Source organism: Centruroides sculpturatus, unplaced genomic scaffold (assembly GCF_000671375.1).
Source record: "Centruroides sculpturatus isolate CEXI.00-Female unplaced genomic scaffold, Cexi_2.0 scaffold1328, whole genome shotgun sequence".
NCBI lineage: Eukaryota > Metazoa > Arthropoda > Arachnida > Scorpiones > Buthidae > Centruroides > Centruroides sculpturatus.
In genome coordinates this window covers 207,643-229,402 of record NW_019385516.1, presented here as the reverse complement: position 1 = coordinate 229,402, position 21,760 = coordinate 207,643, and the positions used below count along the sequence as shown (strand labels likewise).

Sequence of the window (21,760 nt, the reverse complement as noted above, 5' to 3'; positions counted from 1 at the left end):
TTTTGAATCTGTCAATTCAGGAGAAGGTTTAAACATATATATGATCTCAAAACCTACATTATATAAATTAATCTGTTATAGATTTCTGTCTGTCTCTTTGTCTCTCTGTTTGCTAGATGGCAACACATCACATATCAAACAATTACCTATAAGAAAGTTGTACTATTGAACTGTAGTATTACGTTTGGAGAACTAATATTAAAAAGTAATTAGTGAGAAATTAGCAAAACATGCAAGAAGTTGGAAAAAGTGACATTGTAAGGAACCAAGTCCGAACGTTATTTTTATTTACTTTTATTTTGCTTATTATTCTAATTTTTTTGGGGGCTTATGTTTTGTTAGGACGAAGGTTTCCTCACCATTCACTTTAGTAACTTAAAAATAGAAGAAAAAAAACCAACTCACCGACGAAAGAAAAGCGCCGTAGAAAAACTCGCGCACATTTGCGCTTCCCGAGCGGAAAAAAGTAAGTCCGCACCGAGAAAAGAGGGGGAGACCCCACAAGCACGAATTAGGGACTCGCTAAACCTTAAAGAATAAAAAAACGTCCCGAAAATTGTGAAAAAGAATAATGTAAANTTGAATATACATTTCTTATCTATGTCATAACAGTGTCTTAATATTTTTATTTGATCAAATGTAGAACATTTTGATTTTTTCAAAAAAAAAAAAATTGATTATTGATAAACTTTTAACAAATTTATATGCAAAATCTCACCGTCATAATCTTGCAACAATTCAATTGCTCTTAACAATTTATGAGAATGATCAGGATTATGAATTCCTAAACTATCCAAATCTTCTTTTTCAATTTCTTTTAATGTATCTAGATCTTCATATCCATTCAATACAAAAACATTCATATAATCCTGTAAATGTAATATTCAAATAAGTTAAATTTATTGATTTATGATATTAATTCATTATATGTGTTTCTAACATTAATGTTATAAATTAATTTTTTTTTGTAATTAATTAAAATATAGAAATAAAATAAATAAATTTAATGAATCTCTTCATACCTAAAATTTTTAGGTGAAACAATTGATTATCTGATTTTTTAAAATTAATTTATGCTAAAAAGTTTGTTTATAAATAATTTATAATATACACAGAAAATTCATTTCATCTGAATTTATATAAATAAAACTGTAATGATCACAGTATTTTTGTCAGTTTGGATGTTCGTTGCTGCATCACAGGAAACTGTCTGAACATATTTTAACCAAACTTAATATTTTGAATCTGTCAATTCAGGAGAAGGTTTAAACATATATATGATCTCAAAACCTACATTATATAAATTAATCTGTTATAGATTTCTGTCTGTCTATTTGTCTCTCTGTTTGCTAGATGGCAACACATCACATATCAAACAATTACCTATAAGAAAGTTGTATTATTGAACTGTAGTATTACGTTTGGAGAACTAATACTAAAAAGTAATTAGTGAGAAATTAGCAAAACATGCAAGAAGTTGGAAAAAGTGACATCACTCTGCTAGATGCATATAAGCATGGATTTTTTGAAACATTTCATATTGTGTTCATGTTACTTAGGCCTAACTATATTGATATAAGTTTTATTTACATACAGTATATATAAAAGCAAAATATTTATGTTATATAAAGGTTCTCTACCATTCAACATACCCACACCAAATTTGACATGAATATTCTTCAATACCCTAGAAAAGATNAAGTTTAATTAAATATTTGATTTTTGTTATTGACAAACTTTGTCATTATTTAATTCGGTGCATGCTTAAAGTCCAGGCCTGGCATACTAACGCGAATCCGCGTAAGGTACCCGTTAGGGAACGGCTATTTCTGGCACGCAGTAGTGTCGATAATCGTTGGAAAAGTCGGAAAAATAATATAGTACTTTACAACATCACTCTGCTAGATGCATATAAGCATGGATTTTTTGAAATTTATTTCATATTGTGTTCATATTGTGTTCATAATAAAAGCAAAATATTTATGTTATATAACGGTTCTCTACCATTCAACATACCCACACCAAATTTGACATGAATATTCTTCAATACCCTAGAAAAGATACTGTGGGGGTCCTCACTCTTAACCATCCCTAAATCCTTCCTCCTCTTAACTTAAGCTCAAGCAATTTTTTTGTGTTTTGCAGTTTCATTATTGCAAATACTCAGGTCTATAAATGTACATTTTAGTTACTAAGACCATTGTTTTTATCACCTCACAACCCAACCTCACCAATCCTTCACTCTCTTAAAAACCTGAGTGCATGAACCTGATGTTCAGTACAGCTAATTATTACATATTCTTTAAAAAATAATTATTATTATTATTGTGTAGAATAGTAAAAATTTTTAAAATAAATCATTAAAGAAACAAAAAGTTTTTCAATTAATGTAAAAAATAAATGTGTACATTTATTAGAAATTGTTAAATTCAGTATTAACATACTTGCAAACCCAGCTGCTTCAGTAAGTCATGAAGAGAATCGGGTTTACTGGTTATTAATGGCTTTTCAGAAGAATGCCGACGCCGTCTACGTGTCCTGCCCTCACAGGGAAGTTCTTCAACATTGATGAATTTAAAATGTCCAACTTTTCCATGAGCCATTCCTACCCAGATCCCAGTTTTATTTTTTGCAATAATATCAATTACATCACCTTTCTAGAATAAAAAAAATTTAATAGAATAAGCATTTATTTCAAAATTCATATATTGTTTTAAATTTTGTTTATGTTGTATTTTTTCTTTTAGAATTTACTATATATCATATTATATTAAATATTTCTATATTGTTCATACAAATTAAACATTACATATTATAAACAAGCTTTATCTTCATTGTTATATAACATTTGTAGATACACTCTTTGACAAAAAAATTGACATANTTTATGTTGTATATTTTATTCTAAAAGTTACAATATATCATATTATATTAAATATTTCTATATTGTTCATACAAATTAAACATTACATATTATAAACAAGCTTTATCTTCATTGTTATATAACATTTGTAGATACACTCTTTGACAAAAAAATTGACATATCCCAAAAATAATCCAATTATAGTGAAATGTCACAGTCAAATACCTTTCAATCAAACATGCAAATGATAAATTAACATCAAACGAATGAATAGTATATGATACAATGCATTAGAAGTGCACATTGTGATGGTATATGTAAAAAGTGATTCTTTCTTTGAGAAACCAAACTTTCAGTGGAATTTGATTGTGCTTATCATTGTTGATTGTAAACAATGCTTCACCATTGAATTCATATCTACAACAACCATATGATGGCATTTAAAAGGGGGCTGTCACTGGACTAAAGAGCGTAGATGGACAAATTAACATAGCATTTAGCATTTGGGTTAGTGTGATGTGGAAATTAGAGACAATGCTGGTATGAATTAATCTTGAATGTCAAAGTCCAGTAAAAAGCAGGCAGTGGATGGCCTAAAGTGATGATAGTGATTGTTCAAGCAGCTGTAACAGTACCAGAGTCATCACTATTGACAATTCAACATCAACCAACGTCAAAGTGACCATTATGACCATTGCTAGATGACTATGAGAGGAATCTATGCTCACAACACCTATTACACAGCAATATTGATCCATAGGTATCATCAGGAGTAATTGCAGTAGTGCCAGGCTCAATCAATATGGAACTGTTCTGATTGGGGACAAATTATCTTCACTGTTTTGAACTGAATTCTGATGACTGGTGTATGTGTAGATGTATGTGGATACATTCTGGCCATCACCAGAATCCTGCTTTTACTGTCAAATGCCACATGGCCCAATAAGAGGGACTTATGATCTGGGGCACAATTTTATTCAATAGCCAGACTCCCTCGAGCAAGCTGATTTCCTAGCTAAAATCACAGCAAACAACAAAGACTGAAAATTTGTTATGCAAAGAAGCCTTTTTCATCAGCAAAATCTGTCCTCTGGACTGATCTAATCCACAACTGGCAGGAATTTTGGGACAGCAACACCATAACAATGAAACATATAAATCTATCCTGGAGATCAAAACACATCTAAAGAATTCTTACTTCAATCCTTCGCATGTCCTTACACACTTCTTAACAGACCATGACTACTTTTTTTTCTTCTGCGTACATTGCTTCAATCTTCATCATAACAACAAATGACTGATCTGCAAGGTGCCAGACAATGGAGAACATTATATCTTCCTCTGCCCAATGCTGGAGACTAAGACCTCAGCTCAGGCTTCTACTGGAAAACAATGGAAATACCCAGCTGTATCAACATAAAGATCTAATTTAAGACTTACTTCCAACTCCAAACCAAAACAGTGCTTATTTCAATATCCAGTATTGAAATAAGCACAATATTTCAATATTCAATATTAAAATAAGCACTGTTTTGGTTTGGAGTTGGAAGTAAGTCATATATTTTACAGTGTGTCTGGATGTTTGTGTATAGATCTAATTTAAGATAGGAGCATTCTCAAGGCCTTATCAACACACAGAACAAAATCACTACTAGTCTATTGATACAAGCAATGGGCCTCTTAATTAATTATCACAGAATGGTTGTATTGTACATACTGTCAATTTACTCTGTTAATTAATATAGCTGTTTATGTAGTATCTGGTAGTGTGGCTGCTTGATGTTGCCATACTCGCTCTCATCAGGAACTCTGTAACTGGTTCCTCTATAGCTAAGTAAGCTCACTGTGGGGCCTAGTTGTATGTAACAACTAATATCTATACAAACCAAGTTTGTGTAGATATTTGTTTACACACATAATCACTGTATAACTTCTCAGCATATCAGCACATGTAACAATTGTAACTCTGAAAAGTTTGTTTTGTATTACTATTTGTAATACTAGTTGTGCTATTGTGGTACTGGGTATGTACTGTACATTTGTACCTGCCTGAATAAAGAATTAGTAAATAAGCAAGCCAGACCCCCTTGGCACCCTCACAGCATAGCAGTAGTTGATGACATTCTGAGACCTGTTGTGATACCATGTCTTTTGCAGCACTCCAAGGCTTACTTTTCAACAAGACAATGCCCAGCCATACATGGAACACCTTTCATGTGTTCATGGTTGCAACATCCATTCTTGGTCAGCCAGATTGTAAGATCTCTCTCCAATTGAGTGCATTTGGCACCTAAGACCATCTGGAAATGTTGACAACTTAGCTCACTGACTAAACACTCCCTCAGGACACTATCCATCAACTTTATAAATCAATTCCATGTTAGATAACAGCTTGTATTCAGACAAGAGGTGGGTCAACATCTTATTGACTTCCTCATTTTGTATAGCTCTTTCTCTAGAATAAATCATCCAACTGTTCCAAAATTATAATAATTTCTTTTCTTATGCATATACAGTAAACATACCAAATTTTGTCCCAATTGGATGCTTCCCTCTTAGTGCATCAATTTTTTGCCAAAGAGTGTATAACTACAGAGCAAATCAAGTCTGAATTATATAGTAACAATTAAATGATAATGCTGAATTCATTATAGGGATATAACAGCTTCAATTTCTCATACAGTTTCCACTTATTGTGCATGGCTCAACACATCTGCATGATAAGTAGTTGTTAGTTCGATCCTGCTTCAGATTTTTTTTCCAGAATATTCTAAATTAACTAATTTAATTCTAAGTATTAAATTTAATAACACAACACATGGAAACTTAATTGCTTATCTTTAGACCAAAGTACAGTACATAACATCTAGCAAATCCCCATTTATACATTTTTCAAGAAAACAGAAAAATATCATATAAGTGAGAAAAATGTACAAATGAAACTGCTTTGAAATGCTTTCAGACTGAACATAATCATCAGGAAAGTATGGTGCAGCACAAATTAATAATGTACAAGTGAATGCATACATATAATTCTTAACAAAGAAGTTTTAATTTACTATATTTATAATATATTTAAACAACATATAAAAGGAAAAGTAAAAGTTGGAGTGTGAAATTAAGTCATGTAGTTTTAAAAAATTGATCAAATTTTGTTTGATGTTTTTTTGTTATTCCATCTGCTGAAACTCTGGTCATGTGAAAGAATTAAGAATCATTCTTTAGGTTAGCTCATACTTACAGCAAATAGTGAAAATTAATGAGAAACCAGAAGGTGATTTTTGTCTGCTTAGTGAAAATTTTTAATGTGTTGGACTAGCAGAGTGATTCACTAAACATGAAAATTCTTTGGAAACAGTATTTGCTAGAAGTTTGCTGTCATTGTGGACTAACCTGTNCAGACTGATGCCTTTGTTGCCTTTGTTGCCTCAGTCAGTTGGCCAATTATAGTTTCAAAATGAATCTATAACTGAATAAAACTAATTGTATATTATTAAATTAATATTTAAATTAAGATAAGTTTTCTTGAAACAAAATTTGATATCACAAGATTATGAAATTTAAAATTATGTTAAAAATTTATCTTACCTTAAATGCTAAAGCATCTTTATCATAAGGACTAGGAGTATAATCAACTAATGCACGTGCCTTTCCTATAAGAGGACCCACAAAAGGTGCGTTATCATCTTCTCCGGCAGAGGTTGAACTTCTATTGCTACTTGTTGGTGTAGGAGCTTGAAGACCTAAAACAGTTATTAAACAATCAAAAATTATAGGAATTATAATTAAATAAGTAAAAAAAAATGATAAAAATGAAGGATTATTTAAAACAATAATTGAACTTTTTTCCTATATTGGATTTATAATAAAATAGAATTGTTTTAAATTGGTAATTTCCTACTTGTAATCAATGTAACTGGTAGAAATCTTATATTGTAACAAATGAATGTCATTAGTCTGATAATTGATTATAAGATTATCAAAATAAATTAATCTTTTTTATTAAGTCCATATTTTGAAAATAGTGTAATTATTCTTTTTATGCTATGACATATTATAGCTCCTTGAGCTGTCATTGTGGACTAACCTGAAGCCAATATACTTTTCACACTTTTCAGTTTTTTTAATAATCATTTAAAATTTTTTCCATTTTAAAGTGAATGTTTTTGTTGTTTATTTTTACAATGCAGAGCTGAGAAAAAAGTGATGTAGAATACTAAAAAATATGATAAATAAATGTGAAATCACATAAATGGAAACATATATAACTGAAGTGTTTTATAAAAGAGAAAGTACCACACAGAAAATATTTAACTTATAATTGTGAAAATGTGCAATTGAGAAGTGTATAAATGGAGTTTAACAGTAATATAAACAATGTAAAGGGGAGGAAAATCTTTAAAAAATTAAATCAGTAAAAAGGTTCATTTTTTAAAGAATTACTCTGGGAACTTCCTGGATATACTGTGTACTTTATTCTGCATAAAAATATGCATATTTATGTTTGATATAAATTATTATTTTCATTTATTTAAATTTCACATGAGAAATTAATGATGATGACAGCTTAACACCAAATTAACATTATTATAAAAAATTTTAATTCTTTTGACAATAATAATATACTGCATTTAATATAATCAATGTAATGTATTGTTATAATTTACAAAATTTTGTAATTTTATAATTTAAATATATAAATTATTTTATTCAATTAATAAAAACTGTTTTTAAATTTTCTCCTGAAAGAAGGCTTTTTTTAACATCTCTTTTCTGATTGATGATCAAACTTATAATAGAGCAATTAAGTGATGAGCAATGGGATGAGATATCCAAATTAAACTATTCTTGAAAATTTTGTGATTGCGATCCAGACTTGAACTCAGATCCCCCTACAAAGTACCAGACTGATGCCTTTGTTGCCTCAGTCAGTTGGCTAGTTATAGTTTCAAAATGAATCTATAACTGAATAAAACTAATTATATATTATTAATATTTAAATTAGGATAAGTTTTCTTGAAACAAAATTTGATATCACAAGATTATGAAATTTAAAATTATGTTAAAAATTTATCTTACCTTAAATGCTAAAGCATCTTTATCATATGGACTAGGAGTATAATCAACTAATGCACGTGCCTTTCCTATAAGAGGACCCACAAAAGGTGCATTATCATCTTCTCCGGCAGAGGTTGAACTTCTATTGCTACTTGTTGGTGTAGGAGCTTGAAGACCTAAAACAGTTATTAAACAATCAAAAATTATAGGAATTATAATTAAATAAGTAAAAAAAAATGATAAAAATGAAGGATTATTTAAAACAATAATTGAACTTTTTTCCTATATTGGATTTATAATAAAATAGAATTGTTTTAAATTGGTAATTTCCTACTTGTAATCAATGTAACTGGTAGAAATCTTATATTGTAACAAATGAATGTCATTAGTCTGATAATTGATTATAAGATTATCAAAATAAATTAATCTTTTTTATTAAGTCCATATTTTGAAAATAGTGTAATTATTCTTTTTATGCTATGACATATTATAGCTCCTTGATGATAAACAACAAAACAATAAACTTTTAGTATATTAAGAAGTGCTATTCGTTTACAATAACACTTTTGAATCCAACAAGTTTATCTTCACATGCTCTTACATTGTAAATTTCAGCAAAGTAATCATTAAAAAATCTTGGTTATTTCATACTGATATGTTAAATATTTATTATATTTTTGTTGTTTATTCTTACACATGCAATAGCAAAGTAGAAAATATTATTACGCCTCTACAAATTTCCAGTAAGTTTGAAAACTGGAATAAGAATACAGGTAGCTGTAAATATTCTGTTTTATAATGACAGAGTAGCCATATTAGGTTAAGAATGAATCTAGAATTCAGTCTTTCCCACTTTATAAAATAACTTTCTTCCAAATAAATAATTGTCTTATGTTTTATTTTACTAATAATCATAATCAAATGAAGTTCACGTTATAATAGTCCTGTATACATCAATTTAAAGAACAAGCTGATGCAATCGAATCTACGATGATTTGATTTAAAAGATAACCATTCTAGAAGTTTTCCGTTAAGAAAAAGAACTTTCATCTTGAATGAAGTTTTTTCTTGTTTTCGAACCTGAAGAAGGTCAGTGAAGCTGTCCGAAAACATTAGTTGGTAGCAAAATTAAGCTGAATGTTAATGGTTTTCTTGTAGCAGGAGTATACATCAATTTGTGAAATAACTTATTAAATCAAAATTTAACATTGAGTCTACTTTATTCAGATTTTTCTTTTATTGAAAAATTAAAATTAATTAAAAACACATTGGTTCGTAGCATTAAAATTCAATTTGAAAAACATTATGGAATTTTCATCTTATGCATGATAACATTTACATCATTAATTTTCATTAATTAATGTTTATAGTAAATACTTGCAATGAATACATTATGAAATATATATAAATTATAGCAAAAATCTAAATCAATTGCTATTAGGAATTTGTGATAAAAACTAATTTGGTAGATTTCATTAGTGCTTAATTACTATGTAATTTTTAAAAAAAAGTCTATTATGAATTGTGAAAATTGTAAACTATTTGCCTCTATTAATGGATAAGATCAATGGAATTAATATTTCTTCAAATGAAAATAACAGACAACTGCAAATTTAGATCAAAACTAAATATAAACAATATATATATATATATTAATTTGTAATTTTCACGTGATTTGTAACAAATGTAAGACAAAACCTAATTAAATAAGCTAAAAGTTTTTTAAAACTAATCAGTAATGTAACTGACCAAAAATATGAATTAAAACTTTTACGCGATTTAAAAGTAATCCCTGATAGATATGTCTTTTAATCTAATCCCTGATAATTACTTTTTAGGGCTTCAACTTTTTGAAAAGAACAGGGAGTTGAGAAATTTTCTCTTTAAAAATACTCCAAAGTGAATTCTCGGATCCATAGCCACCATCCACTATATTATCATCCAGATATCTCTAACAGAGAAACCAGACATAAACTCAGTTATAGAGATTTTGTGGCCACTGTACTATGTAATCATAAATGCTAATTTTTAATATAGGGACATTACTATTTCTGTGTAAATACTATTATTATATACTGTTAGGACTCTTTGAACAACTCATTTTTGCTAAATTTTGGAAATATATTAATCATTTTTTATAGAAATAAAAACTTTATTAAAAAGATTAGAAAATGTGTGAAGTAATGTTGAATTTTGGAAATAATTTTGTCAATTATTTTCTAAAATTAAAAATATATATGTATGATAAATATAATGTATTTTGAAAGAACATAAATTTAAACTATTCATACATGAATAAATTAAAATTATCATCAGAAATATTTTTACTTGAATGAGATCCTGAACCACTTGGTATACTTTCAACTGAACTTCCAGGCCTAATTACTGCTTCATGAGATTCTGTATTTTCTTGAGTCTAAAAGAGAAAATTAATCAAAATTTTAAAGGTTCCAAACATTGAAAGAAAATTGTTAATAAATTGTTTAATGAACAGATTTATAAACATAATTATAAAGCATCTAGAGTTTCATATAATATGAAATATAATAATATATTAAAAATTTTGAGCTGATTTAGTAATTTCAATCCAGACTTGAACTCAGATCCCCTACAAAGTACCAGACTGATGCCTTTGTTGCCTTTGTTGCCTCAGTCAGTTNCAATCAAATTCATTAAAGCAGTATCTATATTTTATACGTTTGGTAAGGAGCAGCTATTTATTTTTTCACTATCAATGTTACAGTATTACAATTCATTCTAAATGCACATGTATCTACAATATAAAATAATTTTATTCCTGTCATATACATATTAAGAATTAATTTCCAAAAAACAAACTTATAAGTTGCCAAATACTTGTCTTTAAAATATAACAATTAAACAATCACTTGCTTAATTCACAAAAAACTATTGAGTTGCTTGTTATAAATAATTTAAACTGCACATTAGCAATCAATACAAATAAGGCAAAAATTCTAAAGACAAAAGAAGAAATTCTTAATATTTAATTCAGAGTGAAAATATTTGAAGAAAATTTTAATTTCTTTGAAGACTATTTGATACTTTAGTGAATTTTGCAATGTAAATGTTTCTAAAAAATAATAATAATAATTTCCAACTATTGATGATCAAGTTAAAACATAAATTAAGATAAACTGATACAACAATTTTTAAAACTTAAATTTTGTTATTAATAGGATTAAATATATACAACATATTATTATATAATGTAAAAGATCTGTAATAAACAGTTTATTTATAATACTGAATTTCTGAAGTAAACTGTATTTATCTATCAAATATTTTGCATGAAATATCAAAAATATGAATTTATTTTATACAAATACTTATTAAATATGCAAAACACTAAAACATTACCACTTCATTATCTGGTGTTGACCCCCTTGTACTCCTTAGTCTGGAAATTCTTCTTTTTACATCTCTATGTAAATCCCTAACCCGACCGGCCCATGATGAGGATGAACGATTCTGTACATCTCTTGATTGTAATTCTAATTTCTGCTTAAAAATAAATTGTTAAACATTAAATAATTGGCATTATAATTACAAATGAATATAATTAAAACAGTAATTATAGTATATTGCATAAGTAAAATATATTATATTAAATATCTTTGTTGGTATTCATTTTGTCCTCATTTCCAGTCCAATATTAATTTATTTTTAATAATATTTTATCAAATAGCTTTCATGTTTTAAGGACCATCCATTAATTATGCATAAAATTTAAGGAAGTTTTAAAAAGTACATCATTCTATATGATGAGAAGAGAGGGGTCAAGACATTGTCTACATGGACTGTTTTTAGTGGTATTAGTGGCATACAAATTTCTTCTTATAAACCAACTTACTAGTCACATAAATAAAATATCAGTTAGAAAATATTTACAGAAATGTTTAAAATTATTTCTTCAATGTTAGGATAGTCCATAAACTATTGTACACATAATAAAGGGAGAAGAGTTTGCCAAAAGTACATCATTGTACACGACTGGGAGGGATGGAATTAAAAATAGCTCAAAAACTGTATGCATAATTAATGGACAGATCCTATATAAGTTTATATCACGTGTAATAATTAATTCAATTACTTATACAGTAGTCACCACTAAACTTAGACCAGGCTGCAGTTAACATGCCATCCAATACATAGGGTTAAAAAAAAGTAGCTTTAAATCATTGCATGAATGTTTTACATAATTTAAAACAAATATACAGTAATTAATCTTTATTTTTGCTACATGACAACTTGATATCTTGCAAGTTTAACAAAGATGAGTCACAAGCATCAGAAAACTGACCATTGCGTCATCCCCATCAATGAACATAGACCAGCCAATAATTTGCATTTAAATAATGTTACAATTGCAGATTTCTGTAACAACTGATTATTTTAGCCTGCAGTGATCCTGTGAATGATATAAGGTGCTTTTTTAGTTTTATTTATGAACCTTTGCATTTTTGTTACAATGACAAGAAGAAAAGCTGTTTCAGAAGATTTAAGGAGTGCTATCATTGGTAAACACAGTCGTGCATGTCAGAGAGCTATTAGTAAAAAGCTAATGCTAAGCAAGCAGTGCATCAGATTATTGTTCAATACACTAACCATGGCCATGTTATACTTAACAAATCTGCTGGACATCAGTGAAAAACTTCAAAAGTTGATGATAGGAGTTTGAAAAGAATCGTAAAAAACAACCGCTGTACCACAGCATTAAATGTAACTACAATATGGAATGATACAACTGAAAGAATGTATCTGTTTCGACAACACACAGGAGACTGCAAGAAATGCATTTCTAGTTCTATGCAGCATATGAAAAACCTTTGCTAACAGCACATGAAAAGAAGAAACAAGTACAGTGGGTCAAAGTACATTTTTCCTGGTCTCAACAAAAGTGGCATGAAATTCTGTGGTCTGATGAATCAAAATTTGAATTATCAGCAACAGACAAAAGCAAATGTGTCACTTGATCTGCCGATGAAGCTAATGATCCATTGTTGTTAAATCGCTCAGTGAAGTTCTCTGCCAGCATCATGGTTTGGGGGTTTATGAGTGTCAGTGGTATGAGTCAGTTGACATTTGTTGATGGAACACTTACTTCAGGGCAATACATTAATATTCTACAACAGTGTTTACTTCTTTCTATAACAAAGCTATATCCAAATAAAACCTGCATTTTCCAGCAGGATGGGGCCACATGTCATAGAAGCAGAAAAATAAAATAGTGACTTGCAGAAAAGAACACAGAAGTTATTCCTTGGCCATCCAACAGTCTTTCATTAATTGAGAATGTATGGAACATTATGAAGAGACGTCTGTGAAAAACACGCCCTCAGACAGTTGAAGGACTAAAAGCTTCCATCCTAACTATATGGAATTCCATAATGGCAGATGAATGTGAACACCTAGTCAACAGCATGCTGAAATATATAAAAGGTGTTTTGGCCACAAAAGGTGATGCAACAAAATATTAAACATGTAGCGGTCTATGTTCATTGATGAGGTAACACAACGGTCTATGTATTCTGATGCTTATGACTCAACTTTGACTGGCTCAATTTTGTTAATCTTGCAAGATATCAAGTTGATATTTAGCAAAAATAAAGATTAATTACTGTATATTTGTTTTAAATTATGTAAAACATTCATGCAATGATTCAAAGCTACTTTTTTATAAACCTATCTATTTGTAATAATAATCTAACATCACATTTGTCTTTTTTTAGTATCTTACAAAATATAAAAAAGACAAATGTGATGTTTATTGAACAAAATAATTTATTATTATTCAATGAAGTATCTGTATGCCATAAATATTTCAAAAAATATATTAATAGTTTTTATTACAAAATACGGAATAAAAATTTATCTATAATTTAATTATAAATAATTTTCCTAGATGTAAAATCATTTACTTACAATGACATCAAACTTATTTTAAAGTTATTATGAATAAAACTTTTAATCTTATACTAAGTTTGTCCAAAAAATTATCTTATTCATCCAGAACATTAAGAAAATAATTAATTTTTATTAAAGTAATATTTAATAAACATAATGAATTTTTCTAACACATAATGAAATTTATCAGTAATACATGAAATTAAAAAAACTATCAAATACACTAACTATATTACTCAGCTATCAAAGAAACCATGAACATTCTTAAAGAAGAAAATCATTTATATATACTGTAGTTATATTGGAAAGAAAAATTTTTGACTAAATGTTAATAATCAAATTCAGAATAGTGGTAAATGTATGCCTTATTTTTCTTTCAGAATACATAACTAAATTTATCAAGTACTGTGCAAAAAACAACTGTTTTGAGATCAGGAGCAGATCTACAGTGGGACTACAGGGGCTTAAAGCCCTCCCCATTAACGCAAAAAATACTAATGACATTTATTTGTGTAAACTTCAAACTGTCATTTTTAAAAACAATTATGATGGCAAATATGGTTTACCAGACCATCCACAAAGCAATCATCTTGCACATGTTAACAAAAGGAACTTACAATTATCAAATACATATTTAAACTTTTTGAGTTAAACCCCCCTTTGAGTTCTTTTGGATCCATTACTGTTTGATACGTAAAATTATATTTTATTAATTTATCATAATTATAATAACTGTTAATATAAAGCTATATATTATAGCAAATTTGAAATAAGTATATTACTCAAATAAAATTTTAAATTTTCAATGGATTAAATCAAAATTACATTTTATATTGAAAGAAATATACATACATTTTCATTATCTTCCTGTTCTTCATAATCTGATGATTGTGAATGTGTTTCTTCACTAGTACTATAACTTGTTCTATTCTACAAATGAATAAAATTTAAATTTAAAAACTATTTTAAAATACTGTTTATATGAAAATATATAAGAATTTCAGTACAGACTTCTAAATAAAAACTGTAATTTTATAATATTCAAAATTTGAAACTTTGTCAGTGACATTGTTTGATACAGTATAATAAAATTTTGCTCTGTATATTTATAAACATTAAATTAATATTATTTAGTATAGTAGAAACATAAGTAAATAAATGCTTTAAACAAATTTTGGCATTTTTCTGTAATTTTTAATGGTTGTGTAAGCAAGCATCTTAAGTAATCATCTGGGATTACTGGGATAAAACACAATTTACAAAACATTTTGTTTTATGCAGTACCTGCTGATATGTAAACTCTGCATAAAACAAGGCCATACTGTTTGTTCATTTTCATTAATGAATACAGTTTTGTAATCAGTAAATTAAGTTTTGATATTTTTATTAAGTTGTTTATCAAATGTCTTTTCTTCAGTTATAACATTTTTAGGATACAGAATATAACAAAAAATAACAATCAAATGTAGTGTGTTCCAAAATTTGCAATATATATAAAAATTTCCAGGTTTCTATGGAGTAGACTCCAGGGCTATGGAATCAGTCAGGAAGCTGTGGAGTCAGGCCAGAGGAGTCGAAGTCAGAAAAAAAATGTGTCGACTCCGACATTTTTAAATTTACTTTAGTTTTTTTTTATTTAAATGAAAGAAAATTTATTATATATTTATTAATTTTTAAAATCTTTTTGTATTTTGTTATAATTAATTTATTTTAAATATAAAATGCATCTATTTAATTTATTATGTATGTAGTATTCTTTGTAGTATTAGTATTTAGTTAAATTATTTTGGCCCAATTGAATTTGAATATTTTTGAATCATTTCTTTATTATCCCTGCTCTGAATAAGTACTCTTTTTCTGAATGAGCCAGACTATCAGAGTACATATTTTTCTTTTCGGAACAAGGGGCTGAAGTAGCTAGCTAGATCCACTTTTTAGTTGGACTAACTCTTCTGGAAGGGTGAAATTGAAGTGCAAATGCTATCAAATATATGTAGATGTAGAATTTTATCATTCCCTTTTACCTCGTATTAAATATTTGTTAAAAATTAATTTTTTTATATGAATAAATATTAATGTAAATTAAATATTAAAAATACTAACTATAAAAGTATTTGGGTAAATGCCCTAGGCTCCTTTCAGAGTTTAGAGTAGGGTACCCCCTATGAGCACCTCTGCCCCCATAAAATGACTTGGTATTTAATTTTGCTGGAGTCAAGTTTTTGTTTACCGACTCTGCAGCCCTGGTAGCCTCTGAGGTCTCAGACCTTAACTCTTTTGATTTTTACCTGTGATTTTCCTAGCACTCAGAGGCTTTCATGTACCAGGAAAATATTCAAAACATGCATTTGAAGTCTATTTAAGTGTATGATATCTGAGATGTGAATACAAGTTCTGCTTGAGTAGGAGAGATGCACCAGTGTGTGTTTAAAAAGCAATTGCCAATATGTAGAGCTAATTATATTAATAAAGTTACATTTTTCTAAAAAGTGTTAAATCATGACGTTTTGGATATCCTGTGTACTTAAAAAACTCTACTTAATACACTTTAAGAATAAATTTTGTTACTTAAGGCTCATATATTGTATGTACTGAATAAATAAATACGATAAAAAAACACCTTTAACAATCCAGCAAATAAAATTTACTAAAATAAAAAAGGACAATTCAATTTACTAAAACAACAGGACATTCATGTCCAATGGGAGCAAGCATCAATTATCAAACCAACAACAAATATACACATGATGAAATATCTTGAAAGATTAGAGATTTTTAAAGTGCACAGGAGAAATTGGCTGCATCAACCATAGGGATGCAGACACATTGGCTACCACATGGCAATCTTTTTATGAAGATTAATTTTATTAAAAAACATTTTTATTTTTGTTATTTATTTTATTGTCTGCAACTACATTTTCATTTATTTATTTATTTATTTTGGAATTCTCATTTTCATTTATATTTAAATTTACGTTCTATTTTATGGTAACCGAGGAAGATCGGTTAAAAAACGATCGAAAATGTTTTTATTTTTTATTTTAGTAAATTTTATTTGCTGGATTGTTAAAGGTGTATTTTTTATTGTTACTTAAGGCAATAATGCAGTTTTTGTACTGCTATATGCATCTTTTTAGTCATTAATTAGTTCACTTTATTTTTATGTCTTGTCTATATATTTATTTGTTTATTTTTTTATCAATACCTGGTACATTTTAGCCTAATAAATGGATATGCCAGAAAGCAATAACTAATTAACTAGCTATATAGTAGAAATCTTTTATATTAATAGATGAAGCATTCCAGAAGGAAAAATGAACAACACTGATTTAGAAATAATGAATCTTGTAGATCTGCTCATTATATGATATTAAGCATTATGATACCAGAATATATTTTTCTTTTCAAGTACAGTTGAACCTGTCATATCAAACATGTTTATCTCAAAAATCTCTTTATCTCAAAATTTATTTTTTCCTCTGCATTGTCAGCCTAAATTTAATATATTTTCCATGCTTATCTCAAATAATTTTTCCCAAAACCTCTATCAAATTATGGACTGAAGTGTCAATTACGAATTCAAAGCTCAACAATTATATTATGTTAGCATAAATTGTAGTTGAGAAACATCTCTTGCAATATAGTACATGATTGCAACTAACAATGGTTTTCTCTGGCTGAGTTTGGCTTGAGTCTTATTGGTCAAAAAATCAAGGATCAGAAATTATTGACAAGTATTTCTGTTAAGGTATGTCAAAAATGTTTTATTTATACCCACCTAATACAGGTGTGTACTGTACTTGCTATTGTATTAATAAAATACCATATCTCCAATCAAACATATTACTGTTTACAGTGTATAAACCTCTATATCTCAAAACCTATCTCAAATTTTTTTCTCATTCCTATGAGATTTAAGATAGACAGGTTTAACTGTATTTAAAAATTTTCAATACTGTCTGTTATGATAAAATAAAAGTTGTTTCATAATTTATTATTCAAAAAAATTTTAAGGTTACATACAATATAATGAAACTTTGAAATATTTATATATAGATTAAAAGCTTTGTTATAAACAAAATTAAAATATTTAATAATTAACTTATTAATAAAATATTAAATATGAAAAATTAATCAATTATAACAACAGATTGGGTGACTGTAAAAATATTTAGTATATTTTTGAATAAAGAACATTAATAAGATAATTTTTCAACATCAGAATTTTTAAGGAATTCAAACTAATAACAATTTAATATATAATTATTAAGCTGGTGGGATGGACGAAGCAATTACAGTGTTAGCTTATACTCTGAAGGACCTGAAATCAAAGCTGTGTGGTCAAAAATTCAAGGAATTTGTTGGGAGATGGTCTGTCCCAAATGTCAGGCTAAATCTCTCACCATTTGATGTCCCCACTGTGGGTCTGGTGAAACCCACAATATGCTTGAAAAAAGACAGGGCAGAAAGAGTCAATAAACAAATAAATCCCTCAAATAAAAGACTGTCTTTATAAGTAAAAAATGTTTTGGACTGTCGCTGGTACAGGTATACCTCGCCTTACGTCGGTAATTTGTTCCAGGAGAGGTGATTTAAGTCGAATTTACTTGTCACTAGGCTAAACAACAAATAACCATTCCCAGTTCTGTATTTTATTTATAAATGCATTTTTAATAATATATGATTAATAAGAATCTATTTTAAGCTTACAAACAAATAAATTTTACTTTTTAATATAGTACAGAAAAAAAGTAATCTAAATTTACGAATACATGTATGTACATACTTGTAAATATACATGTTTACAATTTGGCAATGTTTACAATACATTGCAAACTCTTTATTTGTGAATGTGGTTTCTCTAAGACATTATAAAATAAGATGATTTTGTAAGGTTAAATAACAAATACAGTTATTAAAATTATTTTGCAATAGTAGAAAATAAACTAATTTTATGTTAAATTTACCAATATTGAGTGGCGCTGACAATGACGCCAAACAGTAGATATTGGAACTATCATGGAAAATGCCAATATTGAACTCTTAAAGACCACTAAATAAGATGACAACACAGAGTCCTAGATGTTCTCGTTTTTGTATTTCGTTCTCTAGGATTTATGATGATTATATTAACATTTACTGTAAATGTATGTATTTTAATATGATTTTATGTGCTTTTAACACTTTTCTAGTGATATTACGACTTCAATATTTGTGGCAGACAGACGTAAAGTTGAATAAAATTACTTAAACTTGATTTTTATTTTTCCATATATTTTTTTTTGACAAACAACATATAATCAAGAATGACTTAACTCGAAACAACGTAACCCAAGGTATACCTGTATACAGGGGCGCCGCTAGCTGTTTGAACGCCTGTGTGCAATACCGATTATGCCGCCCCCTGTTTAACTACGATTACCTATGCTGAGCTTGCCAGAAAGGCTCTTTGCCGTCCCCTGGACGTGCCGCCCGCATGCGGTGCACGCCTTGCACGCCCGCTTACGGCAGCCCTGCCTGTATAGTGAACAAAGAAAAATGAAGACAATTTATAGTTTCAATATATTTATATATTTTAAACAAATAAATATTTATTAAAATATCTACTTTAATTAAAATTTGCTTTTGATTATGAAATTTATTCATATTTAGAATGTTTAAGCTTTCTTTTATTTTTTTATTTTTTTTTGAAAAACTTCTACATTTTCAAGTTTGTGAAGCATTAATCTACAATATATATTAAAATAACAACAATGTGCAATTACAGAATTTTTAATATATTTTGTGGATTGAAATTTTAAGTGAAAATAATTCAACTGTTCAAATTTTGAATCAAACTATTATTTTGTCATAACTAATTTATCCTTAAATAATAATTTCTAAATGTTTCCATATGTTTCTAATCCTCAACATGAAAAAATAAATAAATTATAAATACTAAGTTTAAAACTTGGTAATATTCAAACAATTCAAAATATTATGCAACAAATGTTTTAAATTCCTTAAGTATTTCAGTACTTAAATAATATATTTATTTTCTCTTACAATATAATCTTCAAGACTAGAAATAGCTTTTTCATGATTAAATGAAAGTTTATTCTATTACTTTCCAAGAATACAATTGAAGGGCTTAAAGGAAGGAGGAGGTAACTAGCAAAATGATGATGCTGCAAAATGTTCAAAGTTTCTTTATATACATTACATCTGTCACATACTGCCTTCTTCCATCATTAAACTGCAGAATGGATGAAGATAACATCTTGAATCATTTAGACAGGAATTTACTGCCTTCTTTCATACTACTACCTCAAATTTTATGAAAATCTCAGTTATTTCCTTCTTCCATTGAGCCCTTTAATTACTTTATATAGAATTATTTTACAACAATTGTCTGCATAATAAGGTCTTTAATTTTATATATATATACTGATTTTAGCTTATAACTAATTAATAGATTTCATTTTCATTAACTGTTGTATACTTGATACAAACAAAGCTTAATCTTTATTAGTTATGTTTTATTTAAATTATTCAAAAATTATGCTTTATTGGAGTGAACTTTTAAATGTACAACTTAAGTGCTTTTGAGTCTTTTGACTTATCTTCAGAGACATAACTGCTTATAAAATAACAATATTTAACGTTGATATTTTAAAAATATTCTAAAAAATGTAAAGATTTAAATACAGGATTTTAAATATTAAAAATTCATATAAATAAAGTTTTAGTATAATTTGGATTTGATTGGAATTTTGGAAGTTTTTCTGATACTTTACAATATTTGTATTTTTATTTAAAGAGTGAATGCAACAAAACTTTATATATCATTGTAATCACTCTATGTCATTGAAATATCGTAATGTAATCTATGCACCTGATAATATTTAACAATTTTTAATGTATTTAATAGATGAAAACTATTTGCACAATTATGGATATTTCATATTTATTTAATATCTTAATTAAAATCTATGAAATACGAATCTTCAAGAATTATCTGTACTTTCAATACAACTATATTTATTACAGAATACTAATTGCTCACGTTATGAAAAAGAAAATTTAACATATAAGTACTGTAATAATATTTTCTAATCAGAATATCTGGAAAATAAATTACAAATACTTGAAAACTATTTTCCAAACTTTCTATAATAATCTAACATATTTAACAGGAAAGATAGATGATTCATTGAAAAATGATGCAATACTTCAAAAGAAAAGGGTGTGGTTTGAATATAACCCAAAATTCCTTTTAATTATTTACTATAGAGTATTTAATGGTAATTTTTCATTGGCATTTATGAACCCATTATATTGGCAAAAAAATTATATATTTTATAAAAATCAATACTAGTCTATAATGAAATGATTATTCCAAACAAGAAATAAAAACAAAAATTTTGACATAATTATTTAAAACAGAAAATAGTGACTCAGAAACTCAATGATAAGAAACAGACTCAATAAAGACTATCATGGACTTATTGAAACAATACAGAAAAGTTTTGTAAATAATGATATCATCATCATCATTATTTTTATACAGACCTTTTTGTGTGCATACTTCTTGTTATTAAAGGATTCTGTATTTGTTTTAGATATGAAAATGTTTAATAATAATGAAAAAGAACATGGTTGCAAAAACTACATCTTACTAAGACAGCTACCAACAGACTAAAAATACAAATTTGGCAAAACACTAATAACATTCGTGTTACTAATGTTTTATCCACATTACATTGGCCAACTCCATTCTCTGGATTGTCTTCTCTTGCATTAAAAAAAGAGCTGTGATGTTGACTCAACAGCCATTGCTGACAATCAACATTTAAAATATTACATTTAAAATTTAAACTCAATTATAAAAGATGATAACTTTCAATGACTGTCATGCTATATAACTTCTTGAAT

The 21,760-nt window shown here is 27.7% G+C and overlaps 1 protein-coding gene across 1 annotated transcript in view; it reads right to left on the bottom strand.

Annotated features, from left to right (window-relative positions):
• Positions 1-644: 644 nt before the first annotated feature.
• The window catches only part of LOC111639717, a 134,567-nt gene continuing 113,451 nt past the window's right edge, over positions 645-21,760 (bottom strand). Inside the window, exons 13-18 of the mRNA XM_023385655.1 lie at positions 14,699-14,776; positions 11,300-11,440; positions 10,250-10,337; positions 7,943-8,097; positions 2,445-2,657; positions 645-869 (exon numbers count right to left, since the gene is read on the bottom strand). Of these exons, the coding sequence (XP_023241423.1) occupies positions 678-869; positions 2,445-2,657; positions 7,943-8,097; positions 10,250-10,337; positions 11,300-11,440; positions 14,699-14,776 (867 nt within the window). The 3' untranslated portion in view covers positions 645-677. The remainder of the gene's footprint in view (positions 870-2,444; positions 2,658-7,942; positions 8,098-10,249; positions 10,338-11,299; positions 11,441-14,698; positions 14,777-21,760) is intronic.